General features: G+C 42.7%; 1 protein-coding gene across 10 annotated transcripts in view; it reads right to left on the bottom strand.

The window, feature by feature from the left end:
- Window positions 1–5,852: 5,852 nt before the first annotated feature.
- The window catches only part of svila (supervillin a), a 45,553-nt gene continuing 35,844 nt past the window's right edge, over window positions 5,853–15,561 (bottom strand). For 8 of the 10 annotated variants that reach the window (XM_088282946.1, XM_088282948.1, XM_088282944.1 and 5 more), the window contains 18 exons: window positions 14,765–14,939; window positions 14,516–14,688; window positions 13,000–13,155; window positions 11,961–12,097; window positions 11,711–11,858; window positions 11,494–11,639; window positions 11,222–11,397; window positions 10,879–11,035; window positions 10,514–10,793; window positions 10,178–10,332; window positions 9,983–10,088; window positions 9,504–9,711; window positions 9,289–9,422; window positions 8,820–8,975; window positions 8,504–8,647; window positions 8,216–8,337; window positions 7,815–7,970; window positions 5,853–6,547 (listed from right to left, as the gene is read on the bottom strand). In XM_088282946.1, coding sequence (XP_088139072.1) covers window positions 6,461–6,547; window positions 7,815–7,970; window positions 8,216–8,337; window positions 8,504–8,647; window positions 8,820–8,975; window positions 9,289–9,422; window positions 9,504–9,711; window positions 9,983–10,088; window positions 10,178–10,332; window positions 10,514–10,793; window positions 10,879–11,035; window positions 11,222–11,397; window positions 11,494–11,639; window positions 11,711–11,858; window positions 11,961–12,097; window positions 13,000–13,155; window positions 14,516–14,688; window positions 14,765–14,939 — 2,816 coding nt within the window. In that variant the 3' untranslated portion in view covers window positions 5,853–6,460. Of the gene's footprint in view, window positions 6,548–7,814; window positions 7,971–8,215; window positions 8,338–8,503; window positions 8,648–8,819; window positions 8,976–9,288; window positions 9,423–9,503; window positions 9,712–9,982; window positions 10,089–10,164; window positions 10,333–10,513; window positions 10,794–10,878; window positions 11,036–11,221; window positions 11,398–11,493; window positions 11,640–11,710; window positions 11,859–11,960; window positions 12,098–12,999; window positions 13,156–14,515; window positions 14,689–14,764; window positions 14,940–15,561 lie in introns of those variants that run through there. The other 2 variants (XM_088282943.1, XM_088282950.1) reach the window with 2 other exon arrangements.

Consider the following 15,561-nt stretch of genomic DNA (forward strand, 5'->3'; position numbering starts at 1 on the left):
CCTATCGCAGATAACAAAAATCTGGGGGTTCCCCGTGTATTACGACTCTAAATATTAACACAACGCTACTCCAAATTGTACAGGTGTGTTCTGCCATGTTCACTTACTGCAACTTTTCCTGTAGTTATTGTGTGTGTGAGTGCGTGTGTATTTATAGGTCAAGGAGGAGGCTTAAAGAGCTTCTTCACCACCCGAGGGTGATCGCTGCCATAACAGCAATGGAAGTGCGTTTGTGCTCGTGTCCTCATCACAGCGAGCAGTTGGCACCGGATGACAGGCGCCGTTTTTGTTTTTTTTGTTTTTTTGTTTTTTTGCGCTTGAACTAAATAGAGGAACTGTGTTTTTGTGTTTGTTTCTCCAGCTTCGGTTGCGTTTTTGGACTGCAAGGGTGGCGAGGAGAGCATGTCCTGAAGTTGAGTCACTCTCTCCTCTTGGTTACAGCGCTTTGTGTTTTTTGTTTGGAGCCTTATGTGTCTGAAATTATAAAAAGTGTCTGTCCTCTTTCCTGTGAAACGTTTGATGTCGAGCCGCATGGTTTTCGAGATGACACCAGCAACCTTTTCCAACTTCGCAAATCCACTTTGGGGTTCTGCAGTCCAGCAGGCAAAACATGTCTGCAGTAAATTGTGCAATGGAAAAGCAACTTTCATGCCATGGGGGCGGTAATGCAATTATAGCCGACTGCTCCCCCACATCTTCACCGCCACCCGGCATGTTGTCTGCCTTCATCATCGCCCACCTGGTAAGCAGCCCATGACGCCAGACTCCCCCTCACCCTGCACACGGCAAGCCTTCCACTAGTCTGCTCTCCAGGCCTGGGGCTGGGCCACAGGATGGGGAGGAGGTGGGGAGGGTGGACGGAGGGACAGGAGGTATGAGGGAGTGTGGTTTGTTGGTTCTGATTAGAGGATCAGATGCACTAGTGATGCCAGGTGGCGGTGGGCGGCCAGTCTCTTGACTCTGGCCTCACTCCAAAGGCTTTAGTTTGAGATACAGTGATACTCGCTGGGTAGCTGTGGATTTTGAGCAGATTGGGTTACTTTTACCTAATGTGTATTCATTTTTGATGATTGGAGAGCTGAGTTTTTGCATACTAAAGTCAATTTAATGTCACGCTCTTTGGTATAAATAACCCAGCATTGGCTATGACCTTTCTGGACCCAGTGCTGGGTAAGCTATTTTACCCAGTTTGGGTTACTTTTAAACCAGCAGTTTTAGGAGGGGTAACTCCTTTCTTAATAGCTTTAATTCATCAGTACGTGTGGTTCGTACCCCTTGTGGGATCAAAATCTTGACCCAATGAGCTGCGTCAAATACTCAACCCAAAGTGCTGGGTAAGAATAACCCAGCATCAGATCGTTCACTTTTGAACCCAGTAGTGGTTTAGCTATTCTTCCCAATTGGGGTTACTTTTAACAAAGCTGTTGAGAGTATACATTTTTTTAAAAATAAAAATGAGCACTTTATTGTAAAATAAAAAACATAATCAAAGAGAATCTAAATAAACCAACAGTTGGCCATTTTCCACGCGCTGTGCTCCTTGTGAGTGTTTTCATTTTGTATTTGTCTGTTTGGCTGCTTGTCTCATTCAATGAATGGCTGAAAGTGCGTAGGTGAGTATGGAATTTCGTTCTACATGTTGGCGGACTTTTGTTGTACAAAATTGTGTACTGTAGTTTGGTTGAACATTTAGGTTTTTGAATATACATTGTGTGATTTCTTGAGTTTTGTGCGTCAGTTTTTGTAAACTTCAACCGGTAGTGACAAATAAACATCTTGAAGCAGGCACACATGGCACCTCTTCTTTTGCGTGGGAAACGCTAAAGCTGTACTCCTGTTCGGGTCCTTATTGTTGAATTTTCCGTGTTTGTCAAAGCCGTGGCAGAGGAACACTTTGAAGGCCGCAATAAATCCGCGTGTAAGTGAATCCAAACATGCGTAGGGCTCAAGTTGCAGTGTGTGGTCCCATTTTCCTAAAGACGAGCAGCATCTTGGTGACTGGGACCAGCTTTAAAAGAGAGCGTCCGAGTTTGAAATTGGACAACAGCGCGGAGCGTGGCTTGTGAGCTGAGAGGACCCGAGGCACGCGGCTCCGCTCCATATAAAATAAATCCACACCACTTTTATGGGCTTCATCACAGTAGCGATCTAAATCTGGGTTAACAAGCGCAGCTTACCACTAAGAGCCCAGGGCACCAGAGAAGAGAGGAAAAAAAAAAAAAAAGTATTCTCTCTCGAAATTCATTTCCCATAAGCCATCTGGGCCCGCTTCCTTTGAAGTGGCTTTCTTCGACTTTGGACAGGAAGTCTGCAGCTTAGAGCGTTGCCAACCTAAAGACGGAGAGAAGAAGAGAGGAAAGCGTACCTGCATTGTGATGCCGCGAGCAAGTGATAATCCACACATAAATAGAAAGTGGGGAAATGCAAACACAACATGCCGAATAATATGCGCTTAAGCCTTATTTGGACTCGCTTTGTTCGCGACTTGTCCTATTCTGCGCAGTGACGAGAGCAAAGAGGGGAAGACGCGTCAGGCACGCCGCCAAAAATGCAAATAGTGCCGAATAAATGACACTAAAGCCCAATGTGCCACTTTGCAACCAAGCCTGCTGTATTAACACTGTTATCATAAACAAAACATTATTTTACGATGAGCGTCGACAGATGGTTAAGAGCATTAGCGTGAGCGCTGCCAAAGGGCGCCCGCTCGCCCCTTGTTTGGCGTGATAGAATTCACAGGTGAGCCAAGGCGCCAATGTGCCCTCGCCATATGGCCCAGTAAATATTGACTGATATTTTAATTACTCTTTGCATAATCTAATAATTAACAGGACACATTAGAGTTTCACCTTTCCACAGCGCTGGATCATGGCTAAAAAGCTGAAAACTCTCACCGAGGTCACAGTCGAGAGCCTTACCTTGACTATTTGTCAAATTTGTTTTATGGCCACGCTTATTATTAAAATCATTTGTATCACAAGTCTACTTCCCTCATTGAAATTATTGTAAATTCTACGCATGGGCAAGCACCGATACCGGCGTTGTTTTTAAAGTATTGGGTACTCATTGAGAATGTCAATACCAACCAACGATACTTAAGGGAAAAAAATTCAATCTGTCATCGAGGAAGTAGTTGGCGCTCGTTCGACACATCGGTCATTATTTACACAGAGCGAATACTCATGCTGGTATCGGTCTGGAAAAAGGTGGTATCGAATATCACAAGTAAGTGCCGTTAATGCGTTCCAGCCCTTTTATGGATCAAATAACTGTACAGTATATTGTAATGTATATGTAATAACAAAATAGTTTATAATAATATAGAAATTCCTTGTTCGCTACACTTAATCTTCTTGGCAAGTTTTTGCCTTTTTTTATGCCATTTGTGAAGCGCCGCTCCAGCCAGACCAAGCGCCCGCATGCCTTACCGGTGCTTACTAAAGTAACTAGCCAATTGATTTGAAGAATCTTGAAACAAGGCTACATAACACACAACACAAAAACACGAGGGGAACTCATATTAGTGCGGAGTCAGGAATGCAATTGAGGCCAGAAGGGAGGTACAGTGAGAAAAAAAATGGATGAAATATATGCCTTTTGTAATTTGGATGAACTGCCGCACTGCACTTAAGTAAATATTCCTGATTACGATTTTCGCTTTTTTTTTTTTTCTGTGTGATACTGACAGCATCTGGGCCTCATCTGAGCATCTGCGCGCAGCTTGAGAAACTGACGTGAACCTCAGCAGAGCTAGAGAGAAACATGAAAAGCCCTAAATGACCTTTTCATTCTCATTCTTTTAGTTTGTTCATTGAGTGCAAGTACAGGATGTAATATTGCCGTATGTAATGGCCACTTCGTGAATAACACCTCCACCTTCTAATTATCCATCAACCTTATTTCGACGAACCTTCAGTGAGCAACAGGTGCGAGAACATGGAAATGTGGTGGTTCCATAGACAGTTCTTGTGAACGTTTCAAACTCCCTGCGAAAAAGTTTCATGATTTCCACCACTTCCCAGTCCGTGCACAAAAAAATGACTGAATGATAAATGATTAAATAATAAATAACTAAATAGATGTGGTAAAATTTAAACATTAGATTATTATTATTATTATAATTATTATTATTTGATTCTACGTCTTTGGGCACTGTTGAGTTCTGCTCTTACATTACCCATTACTACGATTTTAAATGCAAGTGTGCCTAATGAAGTGGCCCGTCAATGGGTATTTTATTGTACTTGCTGCATATTGTTGTGGGATACTTCATGCATGTGGTATATATTTGCGTTCTGCATATTGGATTGTATCAAGAGATGCCAGTAGGCGCGCTTGCACACAAACTTGGATCAGAGTCAAAATGGGGTTGCAGATAAGATAACACGCACACACACCAGGGAGAGACATGGAGGAGAGGGGGATGGAGAGGTTGGAGTGTGCTGCCCTGAGTGGGCGTGGAGGAGTAGGAGGGAGGCTACGCACCATGTCACACATCAAACTCCTCACAGGCCACAGAAGTTCACATGTGTAGTGAAAGCATCCAACAAGTGAGCATGTAAGAGAAGGCAGGATGATGAAAAACAGCGAAAACCACACAGTGTCAGCCTTTTTTTTTTTTTCCCTCTTTCTTTTATAGCTTCGACATCTTTCTTGTTGCTGTTTTAAGACAAGCTGTCAGGAAGCTTGCACAAATATTGAGCAACACTTCCAGCAACAGTTGGATGAGCAGAGCGGGCTCTCCATCAACAGAAACCTGCTGTGTATATTGTTCTTCCGTGATTGCAGGAACATTCCCCTCTAATTGCTCTTGTTCCTCATTGCAGGCCAACTGCTGACATTGACAACACTGGAGATGCGAACACGAGAGCAGACAATTCAATCCCGCACAGGACTGGAACAATGAGAGGAAGTATGGAAAGGCTGTTTTGAAAATAAAGTCCATATCCTTTATATCCAACTTAAGGTCCATGTACTAGGAAGTTGTTTTTCCTTGCTAGTAAGACCACTCAATGCACTTTAAAGCAAACTAGGAAAACAACTATCAACAGTTTTGCCTCACTAGCAACATATTAATTCGACATATGTTATCTAATGTCACTAGTAAGGACAAAGTACATATTAGTACATGGCCCAAACGCTAAATATCAAATTTCATCTATATGTACACCATACACTTTCGTTTTTTCCACATGTGGGGTTTCGCTTGTCTCGTACTAATTGAAATGAAAAAAAAAATCCAACTACTTCTTTAATATTTTTGCACGCTGTCTCAGATTAAAATTGTAATCATGTGTAGCTCAAGCTAAAATTATCTTATTTTTACTGGCAGAGAATGTTAAAGCTGTCTTGGCAGGATTAAGAAATAAACACATAAAAAAAATAAATACATGCCGTATTACAGTTCATTTTTTGATGATGACTGGGCAGTTTGGGAGTCATTCATAGTTCATACCAAGTTTGATAAACACGTATAAAAAAAATAATAGTCCAGGTCTTTTTTGGGGCATCTTAACCACTGAGCTACATTTGATACAATGCTGCCATCTAGTGGTTATTCAGAAAAGCGCACTTATAAAAACAGATGATTTCAAGAAATACACGCAATGGTACAAGGCTTGATTCTACGAAATGATTCTATTATCTTAAATTACTCGTCCATTAATACACGACCTACTTCTACCAAATGACATGAAACATCTCTATACCGAGCCGCAGCTGCACCACAAAGGCAATTAACTTGCCAAAACCAAGTGCTGTAATAAATTGGAAACATTTAAATGAAACTTTCCCGCAACACACCGAGTTAAAATCTCCGACGTAAACAACACAAGATGACACATTATCTGACACGCATTTCCACATCCAGGGTTTATTTCACTTCGTCTTAAAAGGCAGACTGTGATCTGTATATAAACTGTACACAAAAACAAGGCACTACAGTGTAGCTTTTTAAAAAGCAAATGCATTTCATTATCTTTTGTTAGTCATTAAACAAGTCATCATAATAAAAGTTGCATTATTTTGATTAACTGGCAAACATGTTTTACCTGTACAGCAACGGAGGATTACAAAAAAAAACGTTTTCAAACACAAGACAATAGTATTCTATATCCAGATTTTTTTTAATTAGCTTAGGTTTGTCCTACTTGAATATAAATATAAATTATTTTCACGAAAAGAATCAAACAAAGGAGACAAAAAGAGATCAACGCTAGATAATATGTACATGCATGCACACTATAAAACAGCCCTCTCAACCACACAGGTGCCATTTTATTTTACAAACAAGCACGGAAAGTGAAGAAAAAAATAAACAAGAAGCTGGCAAGCCTCTCATCTTCAGTCTTCATTATCTCCATTTGAAGGTCGACTCAGGAGAGGCTGCTCCTGAGCCTCTCAACCCGCAAACAAAACGCCAATGACTTGAACATACATACATACATAATTGCGGCTCTGTTTAGAAAAGCCCTTTGGATTTCTTCAAGTTCACCTGCTTCCAGGCAGGCAAACCGGCGTACTCTTCCCTCGTCATCTCCAAGCCTTTCTGTGGGAACAATAACATAAAAAAATAAAAATAAATAAATCTGCATCACAGCAAAAAAAAGGAATTCTCACAGGAAGCCTTGAGAACACACATGCATTTCCAAACTACTTATGAGTGTATGCCGGAGTCAGTTTGGTGTCCACGCCAGCTGCTAGATGGTGAGTCAACATGCTAGCAAAACAGGTATTTTAATTCATGGCGGATAAATAGTTAAGAAAACGAGTTGAGAGAGCGAGGGCGCTCCATCCATGCTGATCTCCGACCACTCACCTTTCCACAGGCACCAACGCCCTGGAGAGCGGAACGGACAACAGATGCATTTAGAAAGGGAAAGAGGATGGAGGCAGGAGGGCAACGTGTAATGAAAAATGAATTGACAGGAAAAGATGGACGACTGATGAGGGATAACTAAAGAATCAATATAGAGCGACAGGAGAGTCGCAGTATTCATGAAAACAAGTATTGTAGAAAGTGGGCGGAAACTTTAGATGATGCCATCTATCACCGTTCATGACAGTGTACTCAACCACAAACTCAACTTTGTCTCCTATTTCATGGATTTGACTGGCGAAAGAACGAGCGAGATAGAAGCTACACCCCGAAACAAAATAAAACTCCATAAATCGGATTTTCTAAGGTCAAATTTGAGATGACTGACAATTTGTTGCCATAGGAAATAAGATTCTTAGAAATAATCTGTTCCAGAGTCAAATGGACAAACAGTTAATAGTAGCGCTTGTTGTTATTCAACTCCCAAATATTCTGTTAATAAATTGCACCCATTCGCAGACTTTTGAGGGGAATCTCATTTCTGTTATTTAATGAAAAACTCACCTATTCGCTGTGCTTAGGCCAAAGCCATGTCTAAGGTAAATATTTCACATTATCTACCTGGTCAAGGAACTATGTTGAAATCAATGGAGGATTATTTAGTTCAGGCGGTAGCCTTGTCTAATATAAAATAATTTTTCCGCGTCATCTTGCGGCTTTTATAAGAAATTGAAAACCGTCTTGGGGGATTTTCGATATTCACGACCGTCCGAGACCCTGTTTTTCAAAGTTATTCAGAGATTTTTTTTTTAAGTGACATTTATTTTCTTACATCTTACATAGTTCAAAGCATGCCCCTGTTGAGTTACACTTTTTAAACACTAACAACACAGCTGCAGTTTACGAAACCCGAGCCGCAACTTAGAATCTCTCGAAGAAACGGACACTATGAGCTGAACCCTTTCAAATTAAATATAGGTAAGTGTTAAGTTTGTACCTGAAAGTCCTCGTCAGAGAGGTAGACTTCAAGGCGGAGGGGGTCAACGCCCTCAGGCAGCGGCCGGGCCAGGAGATCTTCCAGAGGGTATGCTGTCTGACATAGTCTGGCTAACACATCTTCCACCAAAATAATCTGGTTACACACCTCAGCCTCCTGACAATACAGACACACACACACACACACACACATTTTAATGTCAAAAGCACCCGAAGAGTCGACTGGTGGCTAATAAATTGAATTAGGAAAATCAATAGTGTTAATGCTTTCCACATGGGCTGACCCGCACTTTGGATCTGTTCTGTGCAATAGTGGCGTGCATGCGTTTGACGGGATAGCAGTGCGATGGCCCGTATCAGATAGCAGTGCGATGATGAGATAGTGTCATTTCATCCACACACCCGCTCAGTGATCTCAGCGATGTCCTCGCGGTGCTCCCAGCTGGGGAACATGTTGGTGAAGGTGAGCGGCTCCAGGCCGGCGTGGATCAGATACGCCTTCGGGGCCTTTTTCGGATTCTTTTCTAAGCAAATCGATGAAAGGGCATAATCGTTAGCTGTTAGAAAATAGCAGCAGAAGGTGCTTAATTACTGCCATTTTTTAAATTTTTTTTTTAAATAAATAATTTGCCACTGGAGAAAGCCACCCAGAAGTACGTGTGACGTCATGATGCAAAAGTGTCATCTTACCTCGACAGTACTGCAGCACCGTCTCCATTGCGCACTTCCTGTCCGAGTCCCAGCGGATCCTGGCTGAGCCGGTACTTTCGCTGTCCTGTGGCCACCAGCCCTGCCACAGGTACACTTCATGGTGGTTATCAACCAGGAACAGTGCTGAGGGAGGGGAAACAAGACAATGACGTGTGTTCACAAGTATATGTAATTTACAACGAGTATCCAGTTAAAAAACGAAATAGTGTATTAATGACTCAAGCAAAGCAGGATAAATTAGGTATGAGATTAAATTAAAACATAACTATATACTGTATATGTTAGAAATGTGTACCTGGTTGGGAGGCGGAATAAAGGTCCTCTTGTAGGAAAGGCATGGAGTTGACCTGCTGGCTGTCTCTGGCTGGGTAGAGAAACTCAACAGCTACAAAGTCCCCCGAGCTGCTGCTCAGCTGGTACAGACGAGGTGTGAAGTTGAACCTGCCAGGATCTGTGCGTCAAAGGTAAAATAGAGATGGAAATTAATTTCATTGCACACAAATTTAAAGGGGAAAACAACCCAGAAATGTCTTTATAAGAATATGTTTTTTTGCAGGCCCACTAGTTGAAACATGACATTCGGATTAATAATGCGTTTGCAGAACATGAGTTAAACAGCAAAATCCATCCATATCTATATCTATAATGGACAATTTGGGTATACATAATTTGGTGCTGATGAAAGTTAAGGTCGTTTGACCTTGTCCGAGTCTCCTGTCAATTAATTTTTATAATACTTTGTAGACGCTATAATGCTCTCTCACCTTGCAGCATGCAGTCGTAAGCTTTCCTGTCTCTCCTGCCGAGGGCCTCCCAGAAACCTTGAGGCTCCGCTCCCTCGTCGCATTCCAGTATGGTCACCTTGCTGCTGCTGTGGAGGCCTGCTTCTAGAGGACAACTGAGCAAGAAAAAAATATAATAATCACAATAAATAAATAAATAATGGTTGGTTCATTTCCTGGGTTCCAGTTCCACTCACTGGTCTTTGATTCTGCTGGCAGCGGTGTGCGCCACCTCCCGTGTATGTGGTTGCGACTTGCAGCCGTGCCAGAGGTAGATGAGGGATTGGCTGACGCTCAGCAGTACCATGGAGACTCTGGAGCGCAGGCTACTGCAGTGGCACACTACCTCCACAAGGTGGCTCTCTACCTCCACTTCCCCTCGCACGCAATACAGTCGCCAGTCACCTAGAATGAAAGGTTACAAATCTTATTTGTTTTATTTTAAACCAGTTAATAGGCGTTTTTGTTGTTGTTGTTTTTTGTTTTTTACCACTAGTGCCATGTAGTTGACCTAATGTATTTATTAAAAATCGTTCTGCTCTTGTAGTTGAATAGCTTACAGTTTCAAATCATACTGAGTAAAAAAAAATATATTCGTCATAGCCTTTTTATTGGATCAGATTCTATGTGCAGTGCTACCTAATACTGTGGTAAGGGAGTGATTCTAGAAATTTACTCTGAGAGTTTTCTTCCTCTTCTTCTCTCTTCCCTGCATGGACGATCATCTTTCCTTTGAAGCACTGCAGGAAACACGGGGGTTCTTTTCCTTGCTGGACTTGAATCTAGATGGGGAATAAACGCAGTTGTTCCACTAAAAAAAAAAAATGCAAAAATAAATGTAATACAAGGAGTGCAAACTTTTTTCTTTTACTTGTGCTCCTCGCTCCTCATCCAACTCAACCGTCATGAGCGCCGACGTTCCTTTCTCGTTGACTGTGGAGTTGCGACCCTGCCAGAAGAAGTAGCAGCATTTTTCTTTGCCGGGTCCCGCCGTCTTCAGCTGCTCTGGGTTTTGCCGCTTCCAAACTAAGAGGACATGTAAGAGATGCTGCAATATTATAGTGCAAATGTAGCAGGGTGTCAAAGACTTTAAGTGGTGAATGTAAGGTTGCAAATGGGTGAATCATTTTCAAAAAATGTCTTTGGAAAGTAAAAAAAAAAAAAAGTCCAAATTAACTGAAAATAGATCCCACATTCAACTACTAACCTGCGGTGCTGACCATATATTTCCACTTGACCACGTAGGCATCACCCTCGTGGAACTGGCCGATGCTTTGGCGCGGCAGACGGCTGTAGTCGAACTCCAGGATGTGCCACACCTCCACGGCGAGCGTGCTGATCTCGTAGCAGCGCCAGTCGTCCACCTCCACCAAGCCGTAACCCCGCCCCACATTCAAGCCGTCCACGACGGTGCAGATGGGCGCCTGGTGGAGGGGCATCATAAGAGCGGCGTCGTAGGCATGAGGCTGATCTGAGGTGGTCTGATCCTAGGATGCGAGTCAAGCAGAGAGCATATGAGGTGGCGCACACACCATAAAAGCGGCACTACTTTGATGTCGACCTTTCTGGTACCTTGTGATCAATAGCGTGGTTGTTGTTGTTGGTTTTAGTGGGGCTGGGTGTTTTCCTGGAGTCGCTCCAGTCTAAAAACTTCTCTTTGAACAACGTGGTTTCATTGTGATGAGTCAGTCTGCCAAATATTGCCCAGTCAGGACGGCCTTGGCCTTTCCTACAACAGACCAAGGCTATTATAGTTGATGAAAATTAAAATTCCCCCACCCTCAAAAAAAAAAATAACAAAAATGTTAAAAACATAAAAAATTGCACAAAAAAAAAAATCAGCAAAAACTGAAACTACAATTTACGTTTCCAAAACTCAGTGTTGTTGTAAGTCGTACTACATGCGTTGCCATACTTTGGAATGAGAGGGTTGCACTCTCCAGGATCGAGCGGGTTGATGTCACAGTTGGTGTAGTCAAAAGTTCCGTTCCACAGGTGTTTGGCTAGCTGGAAGGCCACCTTCCTCTGAGCCAGTGTCACTTCCTTCCCATGCCAAATGTACATCTCGCTCCCAAAGTCAAAAACCAGAACCTGCGCAGAGAACACCATTTCCCCAACCCAACATAAATGTCAGTTCCAACTGAGAAAGACATTTTTGTTTCATGACTTGTGCAGTAAATGTCCGACCTCTTTTGGTTCGAGTAGGGAACAGCGGGGTATCTTGGCCCAAAAATCGTCATCTGGCACCAGTTTGTTGTCCATCAGACGATAAATACAGTTCGTCTCCACAATGGCGCCTTCATAAAGCTCATCCTCATCCGGTGTTCCTGCTGCTACACGGACAAAGTTACTTAGCTGATGTGTGCTTCTACGAAAGCGGTCATCTTTGGACTTGAACTCTTACACTGGTAACTCGCGTGGCCTCCCAGGATCTTCCAGAACTCCTTGGCAGCGTGGCTGTGAGTATTGACGCCTTCCTCGATGACCTGGACGTAGTCGGCGCGACAACCCAGATCTCTCTTGCTTTGGATGAAGTTGCCCAACTCTGAAGCCTGAAAGCACAAGAATGACATGTGGATTAAAGTGATGACAATTTTCAGCCAAACGTGTTTGCATGCACACTCCACGGCGGTTTTGACAACGTCAGGCCTCACCTTGTTCTTCTCAATGACGTTTGCAAACTCTCCTGTCCAGATGAAGCAGTGATGCGGAGTGATAAGGAGGAAACAGTCACCACTGTTCAGTGATGACGCTCTTGGCTCCACTAGCCTGGTCTGGATATGCCGACGGCCTTGCGGAGAAAAAAAAAAAAGTTTGAGTTATTTTCCATCCCGGGTGCATATCCATTCACACGTCCAATTTCTAAAACACTTGTTTAAATTAGTATTGCCCATTTAACGAAAATAACATTTGTGTGAAAATACACACTAAAGAAATCAAACAGCAATCAACTGTAGGAAGTGAAAATTGCGTAAAATCAGGCTTCTAGGAAATCTTTCTAAAAGATTTTGCCTGAAGATTTTAGCACATGGAGTTGAGGTCAAGGCTCAAGTTCTTCCACACCAAAGGCACCGAAGCAGGCCTCGAAACAGGAATTTCCACAGAATTAGAACGTGATTTTCCAAATTGTCTTTGGCATGCTTAAGTTTCATGATTTTGGGGAATTTAAACATAAATTAAAAATCTTAATTTACATTTTTCGCCAGCTCACTGATCCATCCATTACCTTTTCAACAACAACACAAGGCAACCTTAAACAACAACTTCAAGTTGACCACCTGACAAAGCGGCAGGCCGCTTTTACGGATTTGCAGCAGCTCGGGAGGGTGTGACGTGACTTGCGGAGAAGGATTTAGAGCCGCAGCTGTCATCGACAGACATGCAGAGGAGGTGCAAAGACGCTAAAATAGACAGTCTCGTGCCTTTTTAGATTTCATTCCCAAAGAGTGCCCTTGAAGCAGCATCCTTCAAAACAGTCATCTCTTTTTTCTGTTTTGCGCAAAAGCTGAATGGAGCAGCTGCTTAAGACTGCCTCTTGGCTGGCGTCTTTGAAGAGGCTTCACTGTTTTCAGTCACAGCAGCACGTGTTGATATTTATTAATTAATGTCTTTGGCATACAACACAAAGCAGTCATTATGGAACCTGCAGGAAACATAAGATGGTGACAGTTTCCCTGTCTGTCTGTGACTGACCTTTGACCTGCAAGAGCATGAGTTTCTTGTAAGGTACGGCACTGTTGTTGGACATCTGCTCAGAGATGTTCACGCTGCGCAGGTTAACATTGCTGAAGTTCTCTTTGCTGGCAAGACCGGCCAGGGCCACATCTGACAAATTGGAGTTCTTGTTCACTGCGGTGGGAACAACACACAGAGGCTGCATTAACTTTAAAGGGGAAGTCAACCCCAAAAATGTCCTTTACAAGAATGTGTTCTATGCAGACCCACTAGTCAAAACATGGTATTCTGATTCATATCCCATTCGTGGAATATGAGTTAAGAAGTAAAAGCCACCCTGAGGGTGGCCATTTTGTCTCTTCTGTCAACTAAAAATGACATCAGAGTTGCTCAGGGCTCAGATGACGACCAATCATGGCTCCGATTCAGAAATCAGGTGAGCAACTGTGATGTCATTTTTAGTCGACAGAAGTGACAAAATGGCCACCCACTGAGATGACTAAAAAAAAAGGTGGATTTTACTGTTTAGGTCAGATTCCATTAATCCGACTGCACTGTTTAGACTAGTGAAGGCTCATAGAGCATTACAGAACAATATTGCAAAGAATTTTTTGGGGTGGACTTCCCCTTTAAAGTAGACGATAAATACAACTTACAAACTTAAATCAGTACATATGACCCCTGAAAGATACAAAGACTGTGTTGTGCCTACACTTCAGGCATCAGGTTGACGTAAATATAGACGTTTATTTATTGCTGTGGAGAGACGTGAGAGGAAATTACAAGAGGGGCCTAATGGTGTCACAATCGCCAAACAAACAGAGTAAACGTAGCTTAAAAAAAAATAACAATACTGATCTTGTGATGACTGCTTTGTTCAATGGCAGGAAACAGATGACGGTAATTTGAAGCCCAGTGGGAGCTTGCTGTCTGTTCCACCTTTCCTTTTTAAAATGCATGTCAGCGGGGAATTTTTATGCTACAGTATCATGTATTCATCAGTTGTTGACTCTCGGGGCGAGCAAGGCCTACTTCAATTACAATATCTGTTTGATGAAGAGACTTTTGCGTTCCACTCCATATATTTTCTTCGCCTTCCCTGCTGGCATATTCCCAGACGACAATGCCAGGATTACCGGGGCTCAAATAGCGAAAGAGTGCTTCATGGAGCATGAGAAAGCATTTTTACACATGGCTTGGCCACCATTGAGTCTAGAGTTTAACCCCATTGAGAGTCTTTTGAATACGCTGAAGAGGACTCAGCGGACCATTTCTCGTTCCGTCAATTTATCCTGATCAAGGTCACAGGAGACTGGATTTTTAATTGGGTTTTTTTTCCCAATAAACACCAGCTGCATACATGATCTTTCACTCATCCACATTTTAAAGACTACTTACAAACATTTCAGACAGCCCTCCACCAAATTAAAAAAATTTAAAAAATGCAAATACTTCTGCATTTCTGAGTTTAGAGTCACACGCGTTCAGTGCAGTAACAACAGCGAGTGGCTCACTTCATTCCAATCCGACTCACTTTTCTCCGCCTTCATCCGCCTGCTCTCCAGAAGGCCGACGTTGAGTCGCTGCTCAGTATATTCGTGTCTGATGTCCTCTCTGGCGGCGAGCATCTTCAGCGGGTTCTTTGACGCTTGAACGTTACGCGTTGGCCGCACCGCTCGCTTGTGCTGCACCATGTCCGACATCAGCCTAAGGAGAGGTCAGAGGGTGTTGTCATTTTCCTGCGAGAAACTAATTAACGATGATGCCCAAGAGTGACGCTTACGTTGGAACCTGCGGCCCGTAGATGGCGTCAAAATCGTCAGCCAGCTCCACCGTGTTGGCGATGGTCGGCGGCTCTTCCACTTGGCGATAGAACTTGGAAAAAGTCTCATCTTCCAGGGTCATGACTTCCTTAATCTTCTTCTCTGTTACCGTGACAGTAGCCTCGGGCAGCACGACTATTGAGGTGACAACAAGGGTCAGTTGCAATCACAACCTAGACCAGGGGTGGGCAAAGCTTTTGATTGGCGGGCCACAATGGGTTCTAAAATTTGACAGAGGGGCCGGACCAGTAGCAGATGGGTGGAGTGTTTTGGTAACCTCACCTCATTGGAGAAAATAAATACATTTAATTTTAAATGAAAGTAAACAAAAGCATTCCAACAATATATATATATATATATGTCTTTGAAAAACCACGGTATTTAGAAAATAAAACATTAATAAGGTTTATTCACTTAATTTGTTTTCAAGTTCGGTGGGCCGGATGAAAACGTTTAACGGGCCGCATGTGGCCCCCGGGCCGGAGTTTGCCTTGACCTAGACCAACCATTTATTTTTTTTTATTTATTTACACATTCTTACTCGCATTGAAACATTGACAATCAAAAGTTTAGAGGTAACATTCATTTAACCTGCATATTATAAAAGTCAAATACTTATAAGATTTGCAAGTAGTTGATGTCGGAATTATACGTCAACAGATGAGATGCAAGAAATACTGTAAAGAGCGGTCGTTTGGTTTCGACGAATGGAACGCAATGAAGTTTGGGTCGCAGAGTAAGACTACTTTGTTGCTAT

The sequence above is a fragment of the Idiotropiscis lumnitzeri genome, chromosome 19 (assembly GCF_059441095.1).
Source record: "Idiotropiscis lumnitzeri isolate Australia: NSW breed Sydney's pygmy pipehorse chromosome 19, RoL_Ilum_1.0, whole genome shotgun sequence".
NCBI classification, from domain to species: Eukaryota; Metazoa; Chordata; class Actinopteri; order Syngnathiformes; family Syngnathidae; genus Idiotropiscis; species Idiotropiscis lumnitzeri.